A 14,163-nucleotide genomic window follows, 5' to 3' on the forward strand; every position below is an offset into this window, starting at 1 on the left:
AGATGTCAAATCTCAGAACAGCCAAACACAGTGTTGCTAGGTCTATGAAACATTTTGATATTTGTTAAGAGTTGGGCCGCAATGCGGCCTTGGCAACACCGGAATTAATTGTCATTGTCAGATTGCTATTTAAAAAAGGTTATATTGTGTTGTGCTCTGATTATTCAACAATTAATTAATTAACTACAAATTGTTGCTATTTCTACTTCGACCAGTTGCAATAAAATGTATTTGGCGCCATGTAACTAAGGAAAAAAACTTTACGGATTCATATCCAACAATGTGAAGCGGGAATGTAAAAATTCCTTAATTCACCCAAATTAAAACAATGTACTGCCTGCAATGGTTGATACCAGTCCTGCTAATGCCCAAACCGTCAAACCCGGCGCTCGTACAAACCCATGTAATGTTCATGGTACTCTATTTGATAGGATTTTTCCTTGAACGCAAACCATGCACAGTGTGCACTTTAGTGTTTTTGGTGACTGTTTTCTTAGTGTGTTACAGTGGTTCCAGTAATTGTTTGTTTTGGGGTGGTTTATGTGAAGATGAGAAAGGATAACCAACACGACTTTTGACATGTAGAAATGTTTATAGTTTCTTTCTGCCTTTGTTTAATAATCTAGTATTTATTACCATCTAATGTACATTATTGCCTTATTAACAATTTTTGACTAAATAGATTGTGAGTTTTGTTCAATTCAAACTATGTATGTTATAATAAAAGTTGTATTATTTTCTTTCTTTACAGGAAAATCACAAAACATACAAGTGACTACAAGGTAGTACTTAAAACTAAAAAACACAAAAAGTCAGTCAAATGACATTAAATTACTGGGTAAAGGTGTGGAGTCTGCAGTGGAGGCCTGTTGCAACATTTTGCACCATTTTTCAGCCAGCATTTTGGTACCTGCTCTAAATTTATACACATTACCTAAAAATTAATAAAAATTGTTTTTGTTTGAGAGCTTCAGTCAAATATAACAGTGAGCACATTCATTTTCACGCTTCCTGGAGCAAATTTGACATACCTAGTTTGGCAAAAACACCGCCCCTTATACTAGATAGTAAAAAGCCTCAAATGATGACATTTTTAAAGGCTGCTTTAGCGGTTTTCGTTTTATACACCAACATATGCAGTGCACTGTATTTGATTGCAAATTATTCCTAATCCAGATATGCATAGATAGAGCTTTTTATACACAATCAAGTCCAGCCTAAACAAATTGGTTAGAACATTTGTCCTGGAAAGTACACAACACACAGCAAACTAGTTTAAACACTGTTCAATATAAGAAAATCTGTAAATCCTTGAAACTAGGTAAGCAAAACTGATAAATGGTTCTTAAGTCATTACCAAGAACATTCATTCAAAATTATTTTTGTTGCTCTCACATTGAAGGATGCTTTAAAATGTAACTCACATACCTGTGCATGTAACAAGTACCTACTAAGTTTACTGTACTAGAAAGCCACTGGTACTTACCATTGAGTCTTGATTTTAAACCGTAAAAATTCATTTAATCCACAAAAAACTCAATTTTTGACAATGCAAACTGTCTCCACTACTTCCGCCATATTGGTATTTTTGACAATCACCTTTCTAGTACAGTAGGCGGTGGAAAAACCGATAATTCAACCAACTGTCAAGTCATTTGTGACGTTGACTCGCTCTATATGAAGCATGGAGCGTGAAAACGAATGCGGCCAGTAATTTACCTGCGCAGTGGTCGACCAGCTGGAAAATGTCCTGGTGCAAGGTGGTGTCGCAATAAAATGCTCGACAACCGCTCAACGAAACCATTTTGCACGGCTCGCGTTTGAAATCAGATCTTTGATGTCTGGAAATTAATCCAAAACAGTCTTTTAGTATCGAACAGACTCGAGTGTCAAAATGGCGACCTCTGTTGTCACTCTATGCCATTTTGAAGCTGCTTTTCTGTTAAAATGACAAATTTGTCACAAAATTATCTACCAACCCTTTAAATGTTTTTGGCGAAAAGTAGACCAACGAACAGGCCCGGATCTGTAACCAGTACCGTTGCCATGACGACACAGTGGGCTTCCGTCCTTGTTTCAACACAGTTTTTCGTCGTACCGATCCTTGCATCGGACAGTACAAACTGTCATCGGAAGTGATGCCGTCCTCTGATAATCTAATAATAAAACTTAGGAAATTAGTAGGAGTTTAGAGTATTATGTAATGATAGCTATTACTCAAAAAGTAAAATCGTCGATTGAGTAATAGACATTGGTATAGTATATACGAAGTCAGTTGAAACTACTCAAAAAACAATTCTGGTGGAATAATCGTCGGCATCTTTGTTAAACATGGGCGGCGTTATAAAAATTTATTAAGGCGCTTTTTGCATGAACTGATCAATAAAGCAAGTAAGAAAAAGGTATCATTATTAATAAACAATGTAACTTAAACCCCCAAGAACTGTATTAAATATGTAAACACACACTGAACAATATTATTTATATTTTAATATGATACGAATGAAAACTCTAAATACCGGACTGCACTGCCTTTTTCACAAGTACGGAAGCTAATCGAGGGTCTAACAAGCATCTGAAAAAACTAAAAATAGTTTTTAAAATGCTGGCCAATAGAAACTGTGGTGCAACCAATCAAACAGCTTTACGGTGGTTATACTCAGAATTATTGGAGACACTCACACATCAAGTCCACGTTGACTCGCTGCAAATTTCTACGGGGGACAATCACATACAAATTTGCTCGTTTTTTCCTATGCTTTATGTGGTGTGTTGATCGAACCCCGTATTTTGACCTGTCCCAATTGACTTCGTATAGACTATACATGCATATACAGGTGTGGTAAATCCAAAACCGACCATAGGAAAACCGCGTAACGGACAGAGAAACGTAGGTAATTGCATGCGCGGGAGAAAGACAGAAAACGAAAAAAATATCAAGTAGGCCACATTTTTAGCGCGCTGTTGCCAAACGCCGTATGTATTCAATACCTTCGACAAACTTACTTACGGCGTTCGGCAACAGCGCGCTGAAAATATGGCCTACTTGATATTTTTTTCGTTTTCTGTCTTTCTCCCGCGCATGCAATTACCTACGTTTCTCTGTCCGTTACACGGTTTTCCTATGGTCGGTTTTGGATTTACCACACCTGTAGAATACTATACTTTTTCTACAACTTTCTCTATGGTAAGTGTATTTAAAATTATCTCTGCTGTCAAAATGACAATAGAGCCCTAGTACCACAGACAATTTGACAGCTATAGCAAAAACCAAACTAAATTGAAATGATGTCACACAATGCGTAACTGAAAAATCAAGTTTTAGGAATAACACTAAGTTCTTGCTATAGTATATCTCATGGGTAGGTAATGAGAGAGAGAAAAAGCTGATTTTATACCTAGTGAGCAAAGTGCAACTGTCTTCGGTGTTGTGTGACTCTTGCAACGGCATTAAATCGTTGGTCGGTGATGTTAAAACAGTCGGATCGGCAAATTGCGAACCTTCCAGCTCGGAATCGTCCAAAAGATGAAACGTTTTAGATACACCTGGTTGTATATCGACGGTTTCCACTAGGTGCGATTTCGTAAATATACTGAAATGTTCAAATTATATACTTACAATCTGCAGTGACTAGAATAAATAATTCAAACGTCTAAATATGTAGCCAAAAATAACAGTAACATAAAACGATGTGTAATAATAATGTCCGGCAACTGAAAAAAAAAATGCATTACAATCTACGAAACTAGCGTGCGTTGGATTTGACATTATTTGTCAAATATCTACACAGTAGGACGTTTCACCGATATAAGGAAAATTCAAGATTGTCAAACATGAAACGTGAAATCAATGGTCACATTGTTAAAAAAATTGTAGAACCCGATGATAATTTAAGATTCTACCGATCTCGTATACTGCAAGCAGACTATAAAAGTTTCTCATTCACGGGACTTACCCAAACGAGTTTCCCGGTTTGTGAAAATTTCTCGGTAGACTGGCGCTACGAAACCTAAACTCACCGGTAAAAAAAATGGCATACGAAACGCAAATAGAGAGGTCGCCACTTACTTGGTTCCTAAACTGCGACACTTCCGGTGAGCGGGAACGAATTTTCGTCCGGAAGTGGCGGCCTGCAATCGCAAAGAACCGGAAGAAGCGCGCGCCGGCGACAAACTGAGCGAGGCAATACCCGCAACCGTTTCCTGAACCGATTCCTTGGAACTGTTGTTTGATGAATTTGGCGGTTCCAGTTTTAAAGACAATCTGCAAATGTTGTCTGTCTTTTAATTTGTCCCAGCGGACGGTGATTTTAGTTTTACTTGTACTGGTCATCCTCCACAAATTTTTGCAATTCTTCGATGTAACGAATCGAGTTTAAATAGTCGATAATGTGAGGTATTTTAGTGAGATTCGAGTAGTCCGAGTGCTGTTGATAATTTGAGATTATTCTGAGTATATTGTTCATTTTGAAGGTTCGTTGCTGAGACTCCAGTCCACCAGAATGCGGATGAGCCATGTCGATGTACACCAAATCGGTCAAGTACAACCCTGAAAATTACTCTTCAACTCATATCAAGGTATAAAAGTTGGGTTTTTGGCAGAAAATTCAAAATGGAGGCTCGGGAGTACTCGAGACGTCATTTTGTCCTTTTAATGTGTGTCAACCATAACAGTGTTGCACGCTCTGAATTGCATGATCAGCATTTCATTTACCAACGTTTTCTTAGTTCAAACTGTTTTTACAGTCACGTGATTAATTTTGCCAGGTGTCAACTGGCCTTTACAGTGTTGCAAGCTCAGAATTGCAACAAAAACAACGTCACGTGACGTGGCTCCTACAATTTTAGCCTTTTACAACTGTCTAAATAACATTTTACAGCGTTTAAAGTACATTTTAAAAATCACGTGACTCTGTGATTCTTGACAGGTTGCAATTTCAAAATTAGTTGAGACTTACCCAAATACGGAATGCAGGGCAATTTAAGGCTTTCGATGTGACTTCTTAAGTTTGCCCAATTGTTTTCGTCTGAAAACACCTCAGCCAATCTGTCAAACGTTTGTCGGTCCTTTTTCGCTACGCAACTCCACGTTTTTGACAGTCTAGACCAAGATTTGACAGTATTTTGAGACAACTGAGGGGAGAGGGGGCAAAAACAATCAAATTACCTATAAACAGAGACGCACTGTAACGCAGACACAATGGCAAAGAGCGAGTGAAAATTATTCAGTTCGTACAGTTTCCTCGCTATTTTTACGAAAAACGTTAACGTTTCCGCTCTCTGTTTGACAGTTGGACCGGCCAGTATTTCTTGAACGACCCAAAAACATACCTGAACAGTAAAAAGAAGAGAAAGCAATGACTGACGAGAAAATGCTAACAATTCGTTTAACGTTACGTGATTAAATCGGCGCGAAAACGTGACAACGTTGGATGCGACATTCAGTTTGTTCTTCTTGTTCCAGCCGCAACTCGTCAATTCGTCCGGCTGAATACTGGAAAAGACCGGCCAATCCAGGATGGTCAATTGAGTGGCAAAGTCCTCGGGAGCGATCCGAAGAATATCGAAAACGGCACAGCTGTAGTTGCTATGGCAAGCGCGATTCGGCAAACTTTGAGTTTTGGTATGAACAGGTACAGGTTTGAGTGATGAGTTTCTGAAATTAAAGTTTTGCTTCATATTCATATGGCAAAATTCAGGCATTAGAGGCAAAAATTGTAGGGAATTTAATTCTCCCTCAAATCCTCAGAAAGACATTTTGTCCTTAAGGACCTCAGAAGGGAGATATTTGCTTAGGAATTTTTAAAGTAGTCAAATTCTGATTTTAATGGTTTTTAAACTAATTTCAGGTGTCTAGGCTCAAAAGTTGACTTCAAACCCATGAAAATTGTAGTAAAACTCAGGAAAATTGACTTGGAGGCTTAAAATGTGCCTTTCAACTGAGTTTTCATGGTTTTTAGACTAATTTTCAGTCTTCAAACCCATGAAAACTAGCTTGAAGGGTTAAAATGTGCTTTTCAAGTCAGTTTTCATGGTTTCAGACTAGTTTCAAGTCTTCAGACTTTCAATTCCTAGGAGGATCTCTTAAATGAGAAAGGAAAGCTTTATTTTCTACAGAAGTAGTAGAAAAATGCATTATTATACCTATTATGACTGTAAAAACAGCTTTCAGGTTGTAAGCCACTGGTCACCGCTGCAGGTACAGAATTTTTCCTGTGTTTGACTGCGTCCAGAGTTTTCTGGACACATTTAGCATCGTTGGAGATTCTTTGATCGTTTCCGGACAAGTGTAGTCCGGTCATATCATCGTTATTCTAAAAAAAATATATGTACATATACAGATCACAATGATGCTAAAATTCAGAAACCAGACCAAACAGGAATGATCCAATAGGCCAATAACAATATTACGTAACTAATCCAGTGAATGAATTCAGATAAGCTTCTGGCAACATTGCCCTGAAGTTTTAGCCTACTAGATATTTTATTAGGTGTTCTGTCTTTGTCTCGCGCGTTTAATTAGCTATGTTTCTCTCTGTTTGTTCAGAGGGTTTTACCAGACGACATTCGAGTGTGTACTATTGGCCGTTTCAAGTTAAGATCGCAGCGCCAGTTGAACTAAAAATCGGGCAACCCGTTCCTAACCTAACATTATAAATAATATGACACACTGTCACTTCATGTGCTAAACCACCGCCTACTATACTAGAAAGCCTAGAAGGTGCTTGTCAAAACAGTATCAAAGTTTGATCTGCCAGAAACACAGTTTGAAAGGACAGTCAAGGACAAAATCGCCTGTAAAACCCACTTGGAATGAGAAAATGACAGTTTTAAGCACATTTTTGAAATCCTCGTTAAATTTCCTATTCAGTTACTTGGAAAAACCGTATAAAATGTGGTACAGTCTGGGAGAAAAGCAGTGTCAAATCTTGAACTAAAAGAAATACAGTTCGGAAGGACAGTCAGGGACAAAATCGCTGGTGAAACCCACTTCTAGTAAGAAAATGTTTGATTTAAGTACATTTTTGGAATCCTCATTAAATTTCCTATCTACTAACCTAAAAAAACACTACCAAATTGAGTACAGTCAGAGAGAAAAACAGTGTCAAAGTTTGAATTAACAGAAACACAGTTTGAAAGGACAGTCAAGGACAAAATCGCCTGTAAAACCCATTTGTGGTGTGAAAATGACAGTTTTAAGCACATTTTTGGAATCCTTATTAAATTTCCTATCCAATAGTCTAAAAAAACACTAAAAAATCGAGTATAGTCAGTTAGAAAAACAGTGTCAAAATTTGAACTGCTAGAAACACAGTTTGAAAGGACAGTCAAGGACAAAATCGCCTGTAAAACCTATTTGTGGTGTGAAAATGACAGTTTTAAGCACATTTCTGGAATCCTCGTTAAATTTCCTATCCAATAGTCTAAAAAAAACACTAAAAAATCGAGTATAGTCAGTTAGAAAAACAGTGTCAAAATTTGAACTGCTAGAAACACAGTTTGAAAGGACAGTCAAGGACAAAATCGCCTGTAAAACCTATTTGTGGTGTGAAAATGACAGTTTTAAGCACATTTTTGGAATCCTTATTAAATTTCCTATCCAATAGTCTAAAAAAAACACTAAAAAATCGAGTATAGTCAGTTAGAAAAACAGTGTCAAAATTTGAACTGCTAGAAACACAGTTTGAAAGGACAGTCAAGGACAAAATCGCCTGTAAAACCCATTTGTGGTGTGAAAATGACAGTTTTAAGCACATTTTTGGAATCCTTATTAAATTTCCTATCCAATAGTGTAAAAAAACACTAAAAAATCGAGTATAGTCAGTTAGAAAAACAGTGTCAAAATTTGAACTGCTAGAAACACAGTTTGAAAGGACAGTCAAGGACAAAATCGCCTGTAAAACCCACTTGGAATGAGAAAATGACAGTTTTAAGCACATTTTTGAAATCCTCGTTAAATTTCCTATTCAGTTACTTGGAAAAACCGTATAAAATGTGGTACAGTCTGGGAGAAAAGCAGTGTCAAATCTTGAACTAAAAGAAATTCAGTTCGGAAGGACAGTCAGGGACAAAATCGCTGGTGAAACCCACTTCTAGTAAGAAAATGTTTGATTTAAGTACATTTTTGGAATCCTCATTAAATTTCCTATCTACTAACCTAAAAAAACACTACCAAATTGAGTACAGTCAGAGAGAAAAACAGTGTCAAAGTTTGAATTAACAGAAACACAGTTTGAAAGGACAGTCAAGGACAAAATCGCCTGTAAAACCTATTTGTGGTGTGAAAATGACAGTTTTAAGCACATTTTTGGAATCCTTATTAAATTTCCTATCCAATAGTCTAAAAAAACACTAAAAAATCGAGTATAGTCAGTTAGAAAAACAGTGTCAAAATTTGAACTGCTAGAAACACAGTTTGAAAGGACAGTTAAGGACAAAATCGCCTGTAAAACCCACTTGTATTAACACTTATTCCGTCAACCATTCCGTAGCTGTGTCACTCGTCACATGTGAACGACAAGTTGTTTTCCGTGCGTAAAAAGCATTCATTCCGCACGTTCCGCACCCCGCGCTCCATTATAATTCCGGATACATGAGAACCGAGCTTTAGGCTTTCTAGTATAGAGGGCGGTGGCTAAACTCTTAACCAAAATCAATGTAAACAAACAGAGAAATGACAGCTGGGATGCCCGAAACTGTTTTCATAACTGATCACCAGAGGGAGTATCTCTTATCATGAAACGCCAATACCCGTGATTTTTTTAAATATTAATCAGCCATTGACCTAATATAAACTAGTTAAATTAAATATTATTGTATACACTTACCTCGCATATTTTGAAAGTGGCCAAATTGTCGGCAGTAAAATCTCGCGGTATCTCGGAATAGCGTAACATTTTCAGGTCATGTTGGTGATGGTCCTGTCTTTTAGTGTTTTAACTGCAAAACAAACAAAACTTGTTTCAATTTCAAAAATGTGATTATCGTCATTTAAATTATTAGCAAAATTCTGTTTTCTCCTCAAAAATTTTTCCTGTCAGTTTAGACAAGAGTCTGATTTCAAATTTGTTGCAATCATAAATGTCACCGACAAACGAGTAGCAAAAACACCGACCACGCCTATGTGGTCACGTTTATTGCGTCACTTAATTACTTTTCGAAAGTGTTTGGCATTCCCAGATTAAGTCCATCATTCAACTGAAATTATCCTCTCACTTAAGTTACTAATACACATAACTATAATACTTTCCTTTAACTCGTTTAAATTAGTTGTTTTAAACAAAATCGTCATAACTGACATTTGACTATAGCAATAGTAGTAATTCCTTGGAGGGCTTTTAGTGCAAAAACATTTTCTAGAGAATGAAATTTGCGTCACGTGATAAAAAAAATCAGTCTGACAGTCCAGAAGAATTTCGTTTAATATACACATCAGTTTATTAACTGGATCAGTTATTGTTATTATTATAAACAATAAAACAAAAACATCGGAAGTCGTCTCGCTTCTGCACTAATGAGTTATATGTTAACCACAGCTTTCTCTTTTCAGCTGTGTATACAGCTTATAGTTGAGGAAATAGGAAACAGTCGTTAAAAGAGCTTTTGTCCAAAAATCTAGAAAATTGGCAAACTGATTAACCTAAATGTTGAAAAACCTATTTCACTGGCACCCTATTGACGTATAAATGTCCATACCGTAGCAGTCAAGTCAAGAACTGATTCAGTCTCAAATGAAACATTGTTCAACGTTTTGAAAATTGTTTTACAATAATTGTACAGCTTCATGGACAATCATGGAACTTAAATTTCAAAAACTCTGTCAAGCTCCATGGAGCGAGCAGAGCGTTTTTGACGTCACGATGACGTAATTTAGCAACAGCATAATTTGAACAACTGTCAAATTACGTCATTGTGACGTGAAAAACGCTCTGTTCGCTCCATGGAGCTTGAAAACGAATGCGGCCTATGACACATATGTCACGCGTTATTGAATTGCTTCAGAGAGTTAAATCAAAGGATATTTTGACGTAACTATAAACAACAAAAAATAATTTACCGGAAGGAACAGAATCACTTTCACTATCTCTCGTTGATTCAGAGTGAAAGTACAATTTGTAAGGTATATATAAAGATTGGAGATTTAAATTAGAATTATCAGTCGACATTTTGATTTAGTAATTGTACCATCATGGCGATCACGAAGAGCATGTTAGTGTTGTGTATAATAGGAGTGGCGAGGGCCGGTTACGAGCACGGCGGACACGAACTGTCCCACACCGTCGAAGTGACCAAACACGTGCCTGTTCCAGTGTACAAACATGAAACGGTTCCCGTTCCGCATGCCGTTCCGGTTCCGGTACCGAAACCGGTGGCCGTCCCAGTCGCCCAGCCTTACCCGATTCACATTAACGTGCCTCAACCGGTCGCCGTGCCCGTCATCAAAACCATCACCATCCCAGTGGAGAAACCGGTACCGTACAAGGTAGAAAAGGAAGTACCGTACCACGTGGAAAAACCATATCCCGTTCCGGTAGAAAAACACGTTCCAGTTAAGATCACCAAACCGGTTCCGTACAAGGTGCCCGTCTACAAAGTCGTTTACCATCACAGCAAACACTGATTTGTTTCAAAGTGACCAAAAGACGCAAGACTGATCAACCCACGATTTTCCTCATAACTTTTTCACTTTCCTACTTTTTAATAATAAAATTATTGTTATTGTTATTATTTTGTTAATAAAAAAAGTATTTAATAATTATTTTCTTGTCTATATTTTCTAGTAAGAATACGATACAAAACAAGAATGAAAACGGAAAACGTCAAAAGCAAAATTTTTCAACAGTCACTTTGACAGAACATGGCAACAATTTGACAACGTCAAATCAACTTGCTTTTCACACAATTAATTTTCAAACTAAGAACATAATCACCGCCCTCTATACTAGAAAGCCTAAAATGTCACTTTTAATGGCGGCGTTAGCGGTTTTCGTTTTAAACACAAACGTATGCAGATGCAGTAAAAAGTATGTTTTTTTTAAATTTTTTAGTGTAGTTAATTGCTAGTTGTTAGTGAAAAATCAAAAAAAGGTTCATCCCCGATCCAGATATGTATAGATAAGGCTTTTTATACACAATCAAGTCCAGCCTAAACAAGTAATATACAAACTGTATATTATACACCACACACTGTCACCACTACATCCGCCATATTGGAATTTTTGACAAGCACCTTCTAGGCTTTCTAGTATAGTAGGCGGTGACATAATACAAAATCGAAACATTATTGGCCGCATTCGTTTTCACGCTCCATGGAGCGAGCAGAGCTTTTTTGACGTCACAATGACGTAATTTGACAGTTGTTCAAATTATGGTTTTGCTAAATTACGTCATCGTGACGTCTAAAAAGCTCTGCTCGCTCCATGAAGCGTGAAAACGAATGTAGCCATTGTACAAAATGACGTATGACAACTGTGTGTAAAGACAACTGTCACTGCTGTTATTTCCGAGGCACTCTTTAAAAACCATAATTTTCGCTAAACTGTACAAACTATAAAACGTGACGTATTATTTATAGTAAAGTCACGTGACCTTTTAAGATCCCATTCGACGTTTGAAAATAGTCACATGACCTTCGTAACGTAAGAGTTTCATAGTCGAAAACAGTCACGTAACCTACAGAAATTTCCTGTAGGAAAAATGATCACGTGAACTTTAGAACATTTTCACCTTAATGGTCACGTGACGTGTCCTTTATAGGTGAAAACCCTAATAAAATACTAGTAGTCCAAAACTTCGTCGAATTTATCTGAATTCCTCCACTAGATTAGTTACATAATCTTGTTATTGGCCTACCAAGTTTTTATCAACAAATGTATACAGAAAACGAACTAAAGACAGAGCAAATCGATTATCAAAATAAATGGAAATGACTAGGAGTGTTTTAGTCACAAAATTAGTTTTGCAAGTAATCTAGTCGACGAATTCAGAATCAGAGACGTTTGACAACATCGCAGCACAATCACCGCCTTCTTTGTCTCGCGCATGCAATTATCAAAGTTTCTCTGTCAGTTACAAGGACAGAAAATCAAGGCCTACTTATTTCTTTGACTAATTTTCAATCTTTCAATCTTTGTCTGGCGCATTAGTTAGCAGGCAGTTTCTCTGTCCCTTGCATGGATATTCAGAGTGTGTTATAATAACAACCAAATTTATTAACAATCAACAATAATTACAAATAAATGGCGACAGAAATGAAAATGAGGATGATGTGTGTATCAGTCTTGGGTGTACTCCAATCAGCTAAGATAAACCGTTATCTTAATAATGTTTCTTCTCATTGTGGTATACCACTTTGTAAACGGGCACCTTAACTGGTATGGGGTTGCTAATTTTAACGGGAACCTGCTTTTCCACCGGCACTGGAACTGGTTTCTCCACGTGATAGTACACTTCCTTCTCAATTCGGTACGGCACTGGTTTCTCCACTGGAACGGTGATCGTTTTGATCACTGGAACCGCCACTGGATGAGGTACCTTAATGTGAACGGGATAGGGCTGGGCTACTGGTATCGCCACCGGTTTTGGTACTGGAACCGGTACGGCATGGGGAATCGGCACGGTTTCGTGTTGGTAGATCGGAACAGGAACATGTTTGGTCACTTCGATCGCTTGAGAATATTCTTGCTGATGGCCACCTTGATTTTGATCGTAATCTCCTCCATCCAGGTAACCGCCACTTACTATCGTCAAAGCACCTAAAAGTGCTGCCGCTTTTAGAAAAGACATAACTTTTGATTGGATAATATCAGACTCCAAGAAACAACAAATACCCTGTAAGTACAAGGCAGTTGCTGTGAAATGATTCGTTTTTTTGATGGTTTTACTATTTATACATATTGTTTAAAAGCACTTTCACTTTCTTCAATTTAGACGATATAGAGAGGCACGGAAGATGAATATGATTGTTACGTAATTGGAGAGGGAGATATCGGAACTTATACATTCTAAAATGTACAAATCAGGACCGAATAAGTTCACTAAATATAACAACTTATCTTGGACTAGCAAAATCCGCATAATTTGAAGTAAGTTCGGTCCTGGATTACCAGGCTCTTATTCCACTTCCATGATCATTATTTTATACCTAGGGCCAGTTACATAAGAACTGTAATAGGTTGAAATGTTCCCCCTTATAGGTATATAATATTACATGATTTTATACACCTAATGTATTATACAGGGTGGCCTACAACAAAAGATAGATTGTTAATTGTTATAACAAAAACTAGAAACCTGTAAGTTTTGAAAATTTGTTTTTGTGTTACATTTAAAATAAGCAAGTTGGTATGTACCTACTTCTGGTATAACCGGAAGTGTCATAACAAAATATTTTAGTTAGGCATGCTGATTTTACTAAGTTACCAAACTTTCCTTGCATTAGTTTTTATATCAATTGATGTCTTTGTCACAGGACACCCTGTATTATTTTATACCCATCCCTGAATTTAACCACCTACAAACAAGAATACCAACCACTGTAAAGCCTAAGTTTATGTCATGAGTTTCAGTGAAACTGAAACTCTAAAACTTTGTTTTAGAAAAAACTGCTCAAATGTACAAATAAATATTCTGCTAAATATAGACATGTAATACATATTGCAAAAACATAATAAAAATAACCTCAATTTAATGTGTTTAGATATCTGGAAAGTAGGTAAATAGGTGCATGCACCAATTGCTAAAAAAAAATCAAACTTCTGGATGTGAGCAAAGAGATTACCGGTTTTGAAACTAATAGCCCTTCACAAAGGGCATAAATCACATGCAAGTAAATAAATAAAATAAAGTAGTTACCCTACTGACCCACAAACTTTCGAACACGTAGAACTTGATCCTTGGTTTGGGTTGTACCAGGTGTTTAGAAGTACTCTGAACCTAAAAGGAGTAAAAACTGTGAATTCCACATCTTCACAAACACTTTATTAATATCAATAAATTCAATTAAATACAAATAGATCCAAAAGAAAAATTAAAACAAATAAACTCTGACAGTGACAAGTGACATTCCGAAAATAAACAAAATCATGTCCTCCTGATGAAAAATAAGTCACGTGACCATATAAAAATAGTTATACCCAGGGGTCACGTGAACAATGTACTAAA

At 36.9% G+C, this 14,163-nt stretch overlaps 4 protein-coding genes across 6 annotated transcripts; 2 read left to right on the top strand and 2 right to left on the bottom strand.

Moving 5' to 3' along the window:
- Positions 1–109: 109 nt before the first annotated feature.
- bc10 (BLCAP apoptosis inducing factor bc10) lies at positions 110–737 on the top strand. Its single transcript, XM_081991641.1, has one exon. The coding sequence runs from the start codon at positions 329–331 to the stop codon at positions 560–562; it is 234 nt and encodes a 77-aa protein (XP_081847767.1). The 5' UTR covers positions 110–328; the 3' UTR covers positions 563–737.
- On the bottom strand, positions 716–14,049 carry LOC145737040 (ras-specific guanine nucleotide-releasing factor RalGPS1-like). 3 transcript variants are annotated; one of them, XM_081991625.1, is made up of 13 exons: positions 13,864–14,049; positions 8,829–8,940; positions 6,145–6,314; positions 5,398–5,656; positions 5,168–5,331; positions 4,959–5,101; positions 4,321–4,549; positions 4,070–4,264; positions 3,957–4,010; positions 3,399–3,593; positions 1,980–2,156; positions 1,720–1,841; positions 716–934 (listed from the first exon to the last, which is right to left on the bottom strand). In XM_081991625.1, the coding sequence occupies exons 2-13, from the start codon at positions 8,895–8,897 to the stop codon at positions 813–815; spliced, it is 1,899 nt and encodes a 632-aa protein (XP_081847751.1). In that variant the 5' UTR covers positions 8,898–8,940; positions 13,864–14,049; the 3' UTR covers positions 716–812. The 3 variants fall into 3 exon arrangements, with proteins under 3 accessions (XP_081847751.1, XP_081847752.1, XP_081847753.1); XM_081991626.1 differs by having other exon boundaries at positions 13,855–14,049; XM_081991627.1 differs by lacking the exon at positions 3,957–4,010.
- LOC145737049 (uncharacterized) lies at positions 10,171–10,759 on the top strand. Its single transcript, XM_081991639.1, has one exon. It carries the CDS (start codon positions 10,190–10,192, stop codon positions 10,619–10,621), a length of 432 nt encoding a protein of 143 aa, XP_081847765.1. The 5' UTR covers positions 10,171–10,189; the 3' UTR covers positions 10,622–10,759.
- Positions 12,128–13,168, bottom strand: LOC145737048 (uncharacterized). Its single transcript, XM_081991638.1, has one exon. It carries the CDS (start codon positions 12,784–12,786, stop codon positions 12,319–12,321), a length of 468 nt encoding a protein of 155 aa, XP_081847764.1. The 5' UTR covers positions 12,787–13,168; the 3' UTR covers positions 12,128–12,318.
- Positions 14,050–14,163: the final 114 nt, after the last annotated feature.

This window comes from Ips typographus, linkage group LG13 (assembly GCF_016097725.1).
Source record: "Ips typographus isolate SLU linkage group LG13, UJ_Ityp_2.0, whole genome shotgun sequence".
NCBI classification, from domain to species: domain Eukaryota; kingdom Metazoa; phylum Arthropoda; class Insecta; order Coleoptera; family Curculionidae; genus Ips; species Ips typographus.

Coding starts and splice junctions, on each gene's coding strand:
- bc10 (XM_081991641.1), top strand. CDS start 329: ATGTACTGCCTGCAATGGTTGATACCAGTCCTGCTAATGCCCAAACCG.
- LOC145737040 (XM_081991625.1), bottom strand. CDS start 8,897: ATGTTACGCTATTCCGAGATACCGCGAGATTTTACTGCCGACAATTTG. Junction 5,332..5,397: donor TTTCGCGCCGATTTAATCAC/GTAACGTTAAAC, acceptor TTTACTGTTCAG/GTATGTTTTTGGGTCGTTCA. Junction 935..1,719: donor GCTGGTCGACCACTGCGCAG/GTAAATTACTGG, acceptor ATTAATTTTTAG/GTAATGTGTATAAATTTAGA.
- LOC145737049 (XM_081991639.1), top strand. CDS start 10,190: ATGGCGATCACGAAGAGCATGTTAGTGTTGTGTATAATAGGAGTGGCG.
- LOC145737048 (XM_081991638.1), bottom strand. CDS start 12,786: ATGTCTTTTCTAAAAGCGGCAGCACTTTTAGGTGCTTTGACGATAGTA.